This window comes from Triturus cristatus, chromosome 7, assembly GCF_964204655.1.
Source record: "Triturus cristatus chromosome 7, aTriCri1.1, whole genome shotgun sequence".
Classification (NCBI taxonomy): Eukaryota; Metazoa; Chordata; class Amphibia; order Caudata; family Salamandridae; genus Triturus; species Triturus cristatus.
Window position 1 is genome coordinate 568,964,192 of NC_140590.1, and position 13,884 is coordinate 568,978,075.

Here is a 13,884-nt window from a genome sequence, read left to right on the forward strand (position 1 = left end):
GCCGGCACGTATTGCACCCGATAAATTCAGACAGTTGTTGGGTTTTACTGGCCCAATTGTAATGAGCGGATTCAGTAATTGAGACTTTATAGACCTTCATAAAACATCTCTCCTTGTTTCAGTCAGAAATGTTTGAGTTTTCTTCTCAGACGAGTCCAAAATGTCATCGTAATATATGCGCTGGAAGGAGGAGGTAGTCTACAAATGCACAGTGTGTAAAGAAAACCACGCACCCGTTTTATTCTCAAGCAATTATATAAATGTCATAAAAAGAAAAAGAACCTTACAAAATAAAACTATGTGTTGATCTTCTCATCAAACAGGTTACAGCAAATGAATGGATGTGATCAGCTACTGGATACGTTCCGGATTGCCACCCGTTCACCAAGGACATGAGTATGGGAACTCTAATTCCTCAACCCACAGTGGGCGCGAGGATGAATATGCACTCCCTCCTGGCCATATATCCCACTGTATTGTCTGCACCACACTCTATTATAGTATGTACACATTCATCCCATCCTGGTTAATTTACCCTCTGCTCATAGAGGAATACTTATGCCACCCATGCACCCTGGTTACCCCCAGCTAAGCAGGAAACAAAGCGAAATTGCCATCTATAGGTCTTATTGACTCTAATGCAGGGTCTACAGGTGTCTAAGTGCAGGGTCTGCGGGAGTCTAAGATGGCGGAGCCTGGAGTCCTGAAATGTGCTTCCTGGATGGATAAGCCTGTGCTGGAGCTTCCCAAAGCTGCTGGCTGATCAGAGATGAGTGAATGCCATGACCTGGAGTTCAAAGAATCCTTAGTCCTAAAGCCTGTCACTAGTGTGTTCTGAACACTGGGAGTGAAGTTCCCCAGGGCATTCAGGCTGTGAGGACTGGGTGCATGCTCACAGCCTACACCGAAAGGAACGCGATGAACGCCCTGACCTCTAGCTTTAGATGAGGCTCAGTCTAGTGATCAACAGGAAGAAGACTCAGGATCTGAGCCCAGTCCATAGGGGGCGGGTACAGGCTCAGATCCTGTACTTAAAGGCTTGCAGTCCAGGTTCTGAGTCCCATCTGTAAGGGGCTACTCGAGGATCAGGTTATAGACCAATGGGAACTAGATCCAGACTTTGCTTCTAAGGGGGATTCAGGTGAAGGCGCGGAGTCCTGACCAATAAAAATAAGTTACAGACTCCGAGCTCATCTTTAAGGGATGGGCAAAGGATCAAAGATTGGATTTTTAGGTCAAGCTCCAATCTCAAAGTCCTGTCTTTAGGGGATCAGCCTAGGTTCAGAAACTCGAACAACAGTTAAAATACCTAAGCTCTGGACCCCAAGGAAATGGCGTGGGTGCACGTTATTACTCAGATGCGAAGTGAAAGTGTCCAGGCTCTATGTTTTAGTCAACAGGAATATAAATACAGGCTCTGAACTCAGTGTATGGAAAAAAGTGCAGGCAGAGGGCCTTATACGTATTATGGCAGGTGCGTGCCCAAAGCCCATCTGCAAAGTGCAAGTAATGGCCCTAAATCTTAACCGAGAAGATTAAGGCTTAGGCCGTGAGGAGCATCTTTACACTAAAGGTGTGGTTCGAACCACAATCAATTGAAATATAGATACAAGCTATAAGCACTATCTATAGGGGCAGAGTTAGACATTTGTACAGAGATGGTGCAGGCCCAATGCCTCAAACAGGAGGAAGAGTGAGGCACTGAGCGCACTTATTGGGGTTGGGCAGGCTCTTTGCTCCATGTACAGGAAAGGGCCCTGTCTATAGGGCACAGAGAAGGAAGTCAGAACAAGATCCTGCCCCATTTCCCTTTAGTGAGGAATGGGAGCAGGTTCTGAGCTCTGTTGATAGTGGGCAGGTCACACTCTGAACCGTGTCTTGAAGGCAGAATTGGAAGCTCAAATATGTGTGTTTCAGGGACATCTTAGGATCAGAGCCCTGCTATATGGCCAGCAAACACCCTGTAACAGCACTTGTAAACAAGAAACATCACAACTTCAGGCTCTGAGTTTAAACTTGCAAGTGACTGGATACTGGCTCCCAGTTAGCGGGTGTGTGCACTGGCGGAGTGATGTGGAGGAGCACCACACACCTTTCCTCTGACTGGTACCTTATATTCATCATCAAGAAGCTGTTGCATCTTTATTCTGCACTGCACAGGAGATGGTGAGGGCCGGGGAAAGGTCTAAGAATATATGGGCCCCTATAGTGACAGAGGAGGTTGTATAATGACAGGGTTAAACAACTCCTAACCGTGGTCTTTGTCAACCTCCCCTGTCCACTTTTCTTTTCTTCTTCATGCAGTTTGCCCTGCAGTCCCTGCCCCATGTGTTCTCATCAGGCAAGATTCCACCAGTGCCCACTGCCAACCACTCAGGAAAATGTCCTTTCCTTCGCTTTTCAGTCTTTCCAGAGGTGAACCCTCATCGCCTGTCATGCCGTCTCCCTCTGGTCAGTCTCTCCTGGGGTTAAAATCGATCCCCTGTCCCCCTGCAGCCCAAATTTCTCCTCCAGTGAAAACCACTCCCATGCCACCTCCTGTGTCCGCAGGTGACAGCCTATCGCCTGCTGTCTGTGCTTCCCCGCTCCCCTCCATAGTCTCTTCAGGTGAAGGCACATGATGCTTCCTGATCCTTGAGCTTTTCTCATCATGGTCCCCTCTCTCCCGCGCTCTGCGCTCCTCGCCCGCTCAGTGGAAGCTGCAGCAGCTGCTCTTCTTCTTCTGCGCTTCAATGTACTCATGGATCTGGAAGGTGGGTTGGTCTGGGTACCGCCCGGCTCGCTGCTTCAGCTCCCTGTTACCAGAAAAATCATGTTATTCCACATTTTCCAACAGTTTACACAGTGAGCACAGCAGAGGGGATACAGGATGGCATTTGGGTATCTGGTGAGCTGAGACTGGGCAGGAGGAGTGGGTTCAGGAGAACATGCACACGCATGATTAGTTAGCAATGCTTGACACCTGACATGATGAAGCATAGTTTGACGCTACTTGGCCATCGACATATGGCGTAATCAGTGATGGCACATTGCCTCTTAAACCTGGTATGATCTGGAAGGGCATGCTGGATAAATGATGTAAGGAGTAAGGTGACATGGCTGTGGTGGGATCACCAAGAGAGGCAATCAACCACACTAGCTTGGAAGGGCTCAGGAGAAATGTTGGGGGTCAATAGGGCACCTAGTCAACCACAGCTGATGAGATATGTGCAGGTGTGACACCATGAGGCCTTCCATCCCAGATGTGGTGAGCACCCTGGGTCAGGGAAGGCCTGTCGACAAGTGGAGAGATAAAGAGGGCGAGACAGGAACATGACCTATGCGTCCTTTTGAAGTGAAGAACTGGTGGCATCGGGGAGGGCGTGAAGGGCACCTTAAGTGATAAAAGCAGGCGAGATTGACACATGGCTGCCCACAATGGTGGGATCAAGGAATGAGTGGGTGGAGGGCCAGCTTTTGGCATGGACGAGCTGGGCCCAGGGTGCCAATCTTCAGAGGGGCTCACAGGAGCTCTCTGCATTACAGTTCTGTGCACATCAACGTCCCTCTAATGTGGCTTGTTCTGATCAAGTTTCTAAATCACAATTTAACACCCGATCACCCCCTTTCTGTGTCCTCCCATCTACCTTTCTCCCTTGCTACCTTACACCATTGCCCCTTAAGCCATAGCTGCCAAGGTTTCAGATTGCTTATGTGTGTCATTTTAATAATGTCAGTGAAATTAGGAGTGACATTCAACGACTAGGAGTGACACTTTCTTGCGAGCAAAATCAAGCATTGAAGACGAGGGAAATAAATAATTATCAGAAATTGCACCCATTTGAGCAACGAGAAACTCTCAGAAAATCTTAAAACTGCTGCAGAGCACCAGAAATGGAAGGGCACTGGGACACGACTATATCAAACAGGATGTGAGAGGCCATACTGCCTGTAAATATGTCTCATGTTCTATAACGTGTCCCCCCCCACAAACAGGTTAGATCTTCGATGGGTGGACTTAAGCAGCACCACGTGCCTCCCTCTGAATGAACTGATCATGCTGTCCTGAGAAACCCCTGCATGAACCCAGGCAGACCACAATAACAAATGCTGGGCTGGAGCTCTGCTGTCTCATGCAGGCCTCAGTCCCAGCATGCATTGCTTTTCACAAGCAGGTACAATCTGATTGCATCCTCAATAATGTTTTTGAGGTGGGCGAGTGGCGAAGCTTTGAGCACAAGTTATCCCACAATAAGAGAGATGCCTGCTTGGATTAGTATCACACATCACTGCCTGGCACGTTCATGCTTGAAACAGGGAAGCAATCAGCTGCAGCTGAAGATCATGATCAATATGACCGCGCTACTACAGCTATTCATTTAAAGGAAATGTTATTCAGTAAAGAGATACAGGAACTCACTTTGCAAGGTGGCGAGCAATTCAGTAACAGGCCGCTTCAAGGCCACAACGACTCCCGCAGCAAACACCGCGGCTGGGCAAGCTTCGGAGGCTCAGTGCAGCTCTGCACAGAAATGAAGTGGACTGGTGGGCTGCGGCTGAGGAACCACTCCAGCAGCCAGAGCGGTCGGTGCGGTTCACTCAGCAGCCGGTGGGTCGTCGGTTCCGGTCGTGAAATCTGCATATAATTTACCCGCTGTGGCACACGCACAAGCAGCGCTGCCATTTTCAATGCAGCCTGCAACTTTATTATCATGTACCGCAGCCACACAGCCGGCGGCAGCAGCAGGATGTCCTGCCTTTGCCATTCAAGTGTGTAAGTCAAGATCCTGCTCACAAACAGGGGCGACTCCTCCGCTATGGCAGAGGAGCATCGTCCCACTGCTTTCAAACATATAATTTCATGATTGTGCTGCTTTGCGGGCAGGGCTGCTCTGCGAGCAGGGCAGAGGAGGAGTGATTTGTCCACTCCTAAGGGCACAGTGACTGTTTGGTCGGCCCTCTCGGGCCACCCAAAGCAGTCATGCGCATTTTCCCACTTCTCCATGCAGACCGCATTACAGCCTGCATGGAGAACATGCCCACCCCTCCAGCCCCTGACTAAGCGGCGTGTCATGGCGCTCAGACCAATCACAACGCTGCATTGCAGTGTTGTGATTGGCTTAGGGGAGGGAGCCTGGCTGTCTTCTTCCTGTTTCTGAAGTCGGAACCAGGAGAGCAGGAGCACAGATGCGGGTTCCGGCGTTGGCAAGGTAAGTGATTTTTTTTTTATTCTCCCTCCCTCCTATGCAACCCCCCTGCAACCCTTCTCTGCATGCCCTTACCCGCGAGCCATGCCTGCCGCCACTGCTCACAAATGTATCAATGCCGTGTGGTGCTGACCGGGAAATATTCTACACTGTACCAGAGTAGCAGCTAGAGCTGTGGACCCTGAGCCAGCCCCTAAGCATGCCGGGAACAGAACGCACGGTGCACCGTCCCTACAGCAGCTTAGTTTCAATTTCAGTATGGTGCATGAATACTAGTAGCGCTCGGCTTCACAACAGGGATGGGGCTATAATTTATGCTTGAGTTTGCATTTCAGTGCAGTGATGCGGACCACCACACGGTAATGCGTTAGTCTAACGTGTGATGCGTGGTACTTGGCAGGGCTGCCTTCCCCATTCCAAAACATGACTTGCCACCAGGCTGACGGACGTAAGCTGTGGTCCATCCAGGGGAGTTGGGGGAGGTGCAAGATGTTTGAAATCAGAGGCAAGTCACTGCTTTGATGCAGCCAGCCAGGAGCGGATCTGTGAAAAGTGGCCCCCGCTGCCCCATTTTACGCCAACAGCATCGAGGGCGGCGCATTTCTTTCCGCCCAGGGCGCACCCCGAGCAAGGGGCGGCTCTGAGTGGGTGCCAGGCAGGGCACGAGGCCGCCCTAGCAGGGAAAGATCCAGGAGGAGGGTGGGGCATCAGTTGGAACAGACCTCGGTAGATGCAGGGGAGGGGTCACCTCACCGAAAACGCTAAAATTTCTCGAAATTATCCTAAATACCTTATTGTTCACTCGCACGGCCTAGTGGTCATTGCCCCGTCAGGAGATACGCGGTCATCCTTCAGCGCCTTCTTAACACTGACAACAAAAACTGAGGCTAAGAGGACCCGTTTTCCCAGAGCAGTGACAGACCTTCCGAGTGGGGAAGGGGTTCAAAGCAGAAAGTTCAGCCCTTGGCACAAGGATCATACCCCCTGCAGCTAGAACTGATCTGTCTTGTTTACGTGACCAACTGACCAATGATATTAGCAGAAGCTTTAGCCTGCAGTAATACGTTAGGCGGGAGGAGGGCTGAAGGCGGAAAGGGCAGAGTGTTTTTACCAATGAAATGTGTTGTCACCGTGCGCCCTCTGCTGCCTCCACGGTGGAATCTCACAAGCGGCCAGATAGGGACCCTACTGTCAAAATAAAAAGCCATTATTTTCCTACTCAAGATATGAAGCCATGGCCACCTCCCCAGTTTATATTTCCCTCGTGTGGTGAGACCATACATCTGTTTGTACACTTCCCTCTTGACAGGACTCCGCCTATCTTTCTGCACACGTTATCTCCCTATCAACGAGCGCGCCTCTCTCTGCATACCTCTCATGAGAGGCGCTCGCCCCAGCCCCGTATACACACATCTTTTTAGAGAAGACGTCTTCCATCTGGATACACTTCTCTCTCCAGAGACGTGCATTTCTTTTTAATGGGGGTGCCGACCCTCTGTCTAGTGCATTCGTCCCCATAACAAGGAACATAATTTTCCTCACAGTTGGAGCGTCATTTTCTTCCCAAGTAAGAAGCCGTATACTTTCCATATGAAATGAGATGAGGCCACCCCCTCCCTGTGCACAGTTCTTCTATGATGGACGACGCCACACACCGTACTCAAGTATCTCGAGAACAGAGACCTCCCCTCTGTGCAAACATCTCTCATCTGATGCCTGTTATGTTCTGGGCACATAGTGTAAGAAGGAAGACACAGACACTGGAGTGTGTTACTGGTAATTAGCCCAGAGCACGTGCACTCCGGCTCTTTTATTTCCCAGGGTCACCTGACTGGTGACGTCTGTGTTGGATGGGTGAGGGTGTGTGTGTGTGTGGGCCAGCCCTCGGGGGAGTGGCTGGCAGAAACACTAGACTGTGTCCAGCAGGACACAACATTCCTTCCAAATTTTAATGAAACGAAAAACAACAAACAAAAGTCCAAACTATGGGAAGGAATGAGAAAATAACTAAAATAAAAAAAGTCTCACAGTTCAGAGATGTAGCTCGCAGGACAGCGGTGGACAGGTGCAGCTGGGAGCACCCGGACGTCTTGGCACATGTCCATACTTTAACCAGGTATATCTGGGGACGAACACGGTGATGATGATATCCGGACCTTTCAGCTTCGCTTCAGTTGAGGGATGGTCCACCTACGAGATGTTCATCGGTCCAGCGTACTCTTGCTGTGATGCAATTCGTGTCCTTTTGTTCAACATGGGTGCATCAGGAGCGTATAGATGAGTCCACTGTAACACACTGGACGATTGTGTCGCTTGATCCTTTGAAGACAGTCTTGGCATTCTGTGACCTGTTGAAATTCTCGGTTGGATGGCCTGGCTACTTCCTGGAATCCATTGGTGGGGCACAGTAAAGTCCATCTCTCACGCTCTGGGAGGCCCCTTGGATGAGTTGCCCCGGGACTGCATATGGGCTCTGACTCTGGAGCCACTGTGTCGCCACTCGTGCAAACTTCAGGGGTGGATGTGTCTTGGTCAGAAACATGTTCTCGCTACCAGGATCAGGACATGCGCCGGTTAAACAGATGGTCACTGTATTTTCGGATCATCGCTTGTTCTGGCAAGTGGTGTAGGACTCCAGTTATTGTACTTGATACTCCAAGGATGGTAGTGATGCACATGACAGATGATGGAGTGGATGCCATGAGACGACTCGCAAAACATTTGGAGATGACTGGCAGTGAGTAGGGATGACTGGCGAATCTTTGCAGTCATGATACTCGTCGGACACTTGGTGCAGCTCTTCTGGTTTGGCATTTGTGTAAGCAGAACAGGGATGCCCTTTTCTTTACGCAGCCGGCGACAGGTGGCTGATGGTCACTGAGAAGAATGACGACCCCGCACCCCAGTGGCTGGCGTGTGTTAGAAGGTGCACTCTGGTGAACGGCGTCCCTTTGTTGACTTTCACTGCGCAGCAGTTGTCGTCTGTTTTTTTGTACTGGGCCATTACCGTCCTATATTTCTCCACTCCGTATCTTTTCTGAAAATGTGTTGAGAAGGCTACACAGACTTGTAGGGATCTCCTGCTCACTCCGTCGTGTTCTCTGAGCTTTGCATTTGCTCCCGCCACAGACCTCTCACTGGTCCAGTCCTGTCAGATAGGATGGGGCGTCTTCTCTGGTGCGTCCTCCAATTTCAGGGACAGTAGTGGAAGTAGGCGTGCTTTGAGGGATCCGTATGTTCCGGCTCTAATATAGTATTGTTGTGGGAGGTAAGTATCTCCCTTTTCTTGCATCAGTAGTGGTGACGCGCCACTCGGAGTGCTGGACTCTCCTCCTGCCTGCAACGGACTGTTGCACACCACAGTCTCAAGGCAATAACGGGGCACTCTCTGAATAATCTCTGGCCCTCTGCTGGGCGATTTTGATGCAGGTGGGGTGATCACGATCTCTCTTCTTCCTGTGTTTGGGCGCCCGGGGCCTCTGTCTCCCTTCTGGTTGAAGGTTCTCTCTCTCTCCACCGGCCTGGGGTGAGGGTCTCCCTCTCTCTGCACCGGCCTGGGGGTCTCTTCTTCTCTCCACCGGCCTGGGGGTCTCTTTTTCTCTCCGCCGGCCTGGGGGTCTCTTCTTCTCTCCACCGGCCTGGGGGTCTCTTTTTCTCTCCACCGGCCTGGGGGTCTCTTCTTCACTCCACCGGCCTGGTGTCTTTTCTTCACTCCACCGGCCTGGTGTCTCTTCTTCACTCCACCGGCCTGTGGTCTCTTCTTCACTCCACCGGCCTGGGGGGTCTCTTCTTCTCTCCACCGGCCTGGGGGTCTCTCTGTCTCTATCCACCAGCCTGGGGGTCTCTTCTTCTCTCCACCGGCCTGTGGGGGGGGGAGGGGGTTCTCTCTCTCGGTCCACTACACTTTCAGCTTTCCAGGGTAGGTAATTCTCTGGCTGAAGACATTGGCAGTGGTGCTTGCTGTACCGTCTCCTTTCCTCTTGGGCTTCTCTGCTTAGGTATCCAGTCTTTCTGTACTTCAACTGGCAGGTACAGGGCGTGTGTGTGCTACCCTTCCGCCTACTCTTCGCTCAAGGGCATTGCTCTTGCACTTGAGGCCACTCCGTCATGACATTGGTTCCTGCATGCTTAGTCACGGCATGTGATATTCTCCCTGAATGTCGAAGGGTGGCTAGGTAGTGCTGGTTGGGCAACTGGTGCTGCTCTTTCTATTTAGCCATGCATTGTGTAGCTGCCGCTTGCGCCCTGTGTATTTTTTGTTGTTTTTTTCTTTTTTTTAGTTGCAGAGAGTATGCCCAGCTACCAGGATCATGAAAATGCTCTTCCTCCCTTTGAGGATAAAGTTCAATAAGTTTCTCTTCACTGCTAGGATAGCTTTCTTGGCTGCCAACGTTGGGCCTAGCAATCAGGCGTGAGAGTTAGTCGTCTCCATGGACAATCCAAATGAACTCATCTGCACTGCCTCTTTTGGAAAACAGTCTGGGTACTCTCTCACTCTGGTGCAGTTGTGCATTGGCTCTCCTTAGGCCTTGGGATATGGCTGCTCTCGAACTCATGGGTCCCTTGGCAGCTTCTTTGGATGTGCAGCTCTGGGGTCCCTGGTGCTCCTTGGGGATTTTAACTGTCTCTCCTTCAGATACTAGGCAGCCACTAGGGGTGTATGGCCAAACGCTTGCTACTTCGTAGGGGATGAAGAGCCACTCCGAATAGGTAGAGGCGTGTAATTGCACTCTATGTGATTGCCGATGGAGTCCGAGCAGTGCTTTCTTCTGTGTTGTGGGTAGGTTGACTGCACCCTCTTCTTGGGTGTGGGCCTTGAACATCCTTCCCCACTTACCCTCGATTACTGGGCATGTGGCCCACTGGTGTCAGCGTGTCTGTGAAAGGATATCCGTGCATCTCCCTTGTTTGACAAATCTACCAGTCAGCCATTGCATGTGTTTATTTATAGTATGACTGGTTTGGGGCAACTGCAGTACCACTGGAGGCCACTAGGTGGCGGTGCAGCACTTCTATTTTGCCGGTTCAGGCAGTCCTCCTCTGATATGCGGCCCTACAGCTCTTGCCTGCACCGTAGGAAAGCTACCCGTGCTGCTGCTGCCGGTGCTCGTCTCTCCTTCACACTGCAAGGCACCTGCACGCCCCAGTGGGACTGTCACCTCTCGAAGTAAGCGTTTTTTCTTTGATCACAGCCTCTGCAGTTTTCCAACCGCTGTGTGCCTCATGCACACTCTCTCCCTCGAGCTCCGCTGCTACGTTCACCTGCTGGGAGGGGATATACACTGCAGGTTTGACTTTAAAAATCGTTTGCACTGGACAGCCTGCTCTTTTACTTCTTGTTTGGGCGCTGCAGCTCTTGCATGCGGATTGCTCTGGTGAAAAACAGGGCCTGTTGTCCAGAAGTCGTTGAGGTAAGGTGGTGCAGATTCTTTATTCAGGTCGGGGACAGGGTCGGCCTGAGTTTGTGTGGGCAGTTTATTTTCCCTCAGCGGTGTCGGTTTCTATATTTATGTATTTCTCTTTTCACTTTACTCTCTGAGGCTTGGCAAGGTGCGATGGACTATCGCTAGGTGGCGCTGCTGTACCCGTGCTCGCACGGTCAGCGTGGACTGATTAACTTGCGCTGTCTGCAGGTAGAAACGAGTCATGCCGCTGCATTCTGTTGGCCTCTCCCCACCTTATGCCCATTTCTTCCAGTCCGGGGGCTGGTTGAGGCTGCTCTCCTTTCACCATCGGGCGGGGCATGAGCAGACGGGCTGCTCTCTTGCTGCTGTGTCGCTCCCACTCGTCGTGGGGTGTAGCGATCGGCTGCCTCTGCCCGCTTTGGCGCCTTATTCATCAGGGCGCTGTGAGGTCAGCGTCGTAGGCAGACCGGCCTCCGTACACCGTTATCGGGGCAGCTTGCGGGAATCTCCACAGGCGGGAAACTGGGCACGCACAAGTCCCTCCACACGTTGACCAGCCCAGGGTGCCTTTTCTTGTAAACGCTGTACCTCTCTTGTCGCACGGTCCTGCTTTCGTCTCCAGGCACCACTGTGGCTTTTTCGTGCCAGTGAATTCTTACCAGGGCTGCCTGGCATATTTCACCGTATCTCCGAGCAGCTCCTTTTTTCTCCGGTCATAGGGGGATACAAGGCGCTTTGTCCTACCGTCTTCACACGCCTCCTGCCGACTTCCTCACCACCACAGGCACCGTCCTCACGTGCAGGGTTGTGTGTCTTCTCGCCATAGTACAGCAGCTTACAAGCTGGCAGCAGGCGCAGGGGGGTCGCCTGGAACTCCGGCCACACTTTCCTCTCGGCACATCGACGCTGCTGTCAGCGTACACACGGGGCAGGTCCCGCTCGTCGCCAGTGTTATGTTCTGGGCCCTAGGCCCACATAGTGTAAGAAGGAAGACACAGACACTGGAGTGTGTTACTGGTAATTAGCCCAGAGCACGTGCACTCCGGCTCTTTTATTTCCCAGGGTCACCTGACTGGTGACGTCTGTGTTGGATGGGTGAGGGTGTGTGTGTGTGTGGGCCAGCCCTCGGGGGAGTGGCTGGCAGAAACACTAGACTGTGTCCAGCAGGACACAACAATGCCGTGCCTCTGTATTCATGTCACATCTCGCTGCGTATTAATCTCTCACTCTAACAGGTGATATCTCCCTGTTTTCACTTCACATCTCTCTGTGTATACATCTCTCCTCAGAGGTTACATATCCCTGTCTTCAAGTCACACCCCTCTGCCCATACATATACTATCAGAGAGGCTATGTATCCTCATCTTGACTTCACATCTCTCTGCGTATACATCTCTCATCAGGGGTTATGTCTGCGCGTTTTAAATGCCCACCTCTCTGTGTAAACATCTCTCATGTATCTCCCCGTCTTCACTCCACACCTCTCTGCGCATACATACACATCAGAGGCTATGTCTCCTCATCTTGACTTCACATCTCTCAGTCTATACATCTCTCATTATAGTCTAGGCTTCGATGTCTCGACTTCACATTCCTGCACCCAGATCTTGCATCAGAGCTTATGCACCTCTGTGATCACTTCACATCTCTCTGTGCATACAGCTCACATCAGAGGCCATGCCTCTCTCTGTATATTTCACTTCACATCTCACTGCGCATACATCTTGTATCAGAGATCACGCCTCTCTGTGATCACTTCACATTTCACACAGAGAGGTGTGAAGTGAACACAGGGAGACATAGCCACCTCTGATGAGAGATGCATACACAGAGAGATGTGAAGGGAAAACAGGGAGACATAACCTAGATTAGAGATGCATACACAGAGAGGTGTGAAGTGAAAACAGAGACATAACCTAAATGAGAGATGTATACACAGAAGGTGTGAAGTGAAAACAGGGAGACAGAACGTCTGATGAGGGATGTATACACAGAGAGGTGTAAAGTGAAAACAGGGAGACCTGCCTGTGTAGACATTTCTCATCAGTGCTTCTGTCTCCCTGTGTTCACTTCAAACCTCTCTGTGCATACACCTTGCAACAGAGGCTATGCCTGCTTGTCTTCATTTAACATCTCGCTGCACATACAAGAACTAGTAAATGAGGCCCCTGGTCTTCTGGACTTTACACCCACCACAAACTGCATCCATCGTTGGTTAGGTCGCTAAGCCCACAACAACAAGAGAAATGTATGTTCCTATTACTGTGACCACAGGCAGACATCTAAAAGCTGTGGACTTTGTAGTACAAAGCCTTCTACAAGTCTGGAGAAAGGCGGAAACATGCCCAGTGCCACTCTTTAGTACATGCCACTCTTAAAATGCAAACATCCCTATGATTCGACTTCTCTGGTACAATAAGGTCACCTTGCTGTGCACACTTCTCTTATGAATGGAGGACATGTTTTCAGTGAGGTAAGAGCACCCTCTCTGCTGCACTCACTTTGCCACAGCCAAGAATGCCACGTCCACGTTCAAGCCCGTCTTGGCGCTGGTTTCCATGAAGGGTACCCCATACTCCTGTAAATGGACAAAAAACAGATGAGAAGGGTGAAAAGAGTGACAAATAGGGAGTGAGAGGGAAGGATATAGATGGGAGAAGATGTCAGGGAAGCAAAAAGAGGGAGAGGAAGACCAGAGTGGGGAATGGAAATGGGGAGGGACAGGTGTAGAAAGGACAGAAGAGTGAGAGTACAGGTGGAGATAGTGTGGAAAATAGCACATGCTAAAGGTAGGGAATTGAGGAAATGATAGGAAAAGAACACAGAGAATTGAAAGAAGGGAATAAGGGAAGATAGAGAAACAAGAGAACAAAGGATGGGTTAATGGAGAATGGTGGGCAGGTGTAGCAATGGTAAGATGGTGATAAAAGAGACAGTTAATGAAACCAGGGTGACGGCATTGAATCGAAGACAGAGTGGGTGATGAGAAAAGGATTTGAAAGAAAGAAATATGAGAAGGAGAAGGAGAAAAATGAAAAGCAGGTGATACTTTATCTCCTTCTGCTCTCCTAACTTAGGCTGTGTCCATGGACAATGAATATACCATTAGACTCCAGAAACTCCCTGTGTTTTTATTACTAACTCAGAAAAACAAAATTACCAGGCAGAATCCCAAATAGTGGTGAAGAGGGCGTTAGAATATTGGAATGTTGAGAGCTCCAATGGAGACAATGGAGTGGCTAAGGGCTTATAATGGCTGGTATAAGCCTGGACCTCTAACATTCCAATGTTTG

At 50.5% G+C, this 13,884-nt stretch overlaps 1 protein-coding gene across 3 annotated transcripts in view; it reads right to left on the reverse strand.

The window, feature by feature from the left end:
- Window positions 1–216: 216 nt before the first annotated feature.
- Window positions 217–13,884, reverse strand: part of RAB37 (RAB37, member RAS oncogene family) — a 399,852-nt gene continuing 386,184 nt past the window's right edge. For all 3 annotated transcript variants that reach the window (XM_085617094.1, XM_085617096.1, XM_085617095.1), the window contains 2 exons: window positions 13,093–13,169; window positions 217–2,795 (listed from right to left, as the gene is read on the reverse strand). In XM_085617094.1, the coding sequence (XP_085473220.1) occupies window positions 2,690–2,795; window positions 13,093–13,169 (183 nt within the window). In that variant the 3' untranslated portion in view covers window positions 217–2,689. The remainder of the gene's footprint in view (window positions 2,796–13,092; window positions 13,170–13,884) is intronic.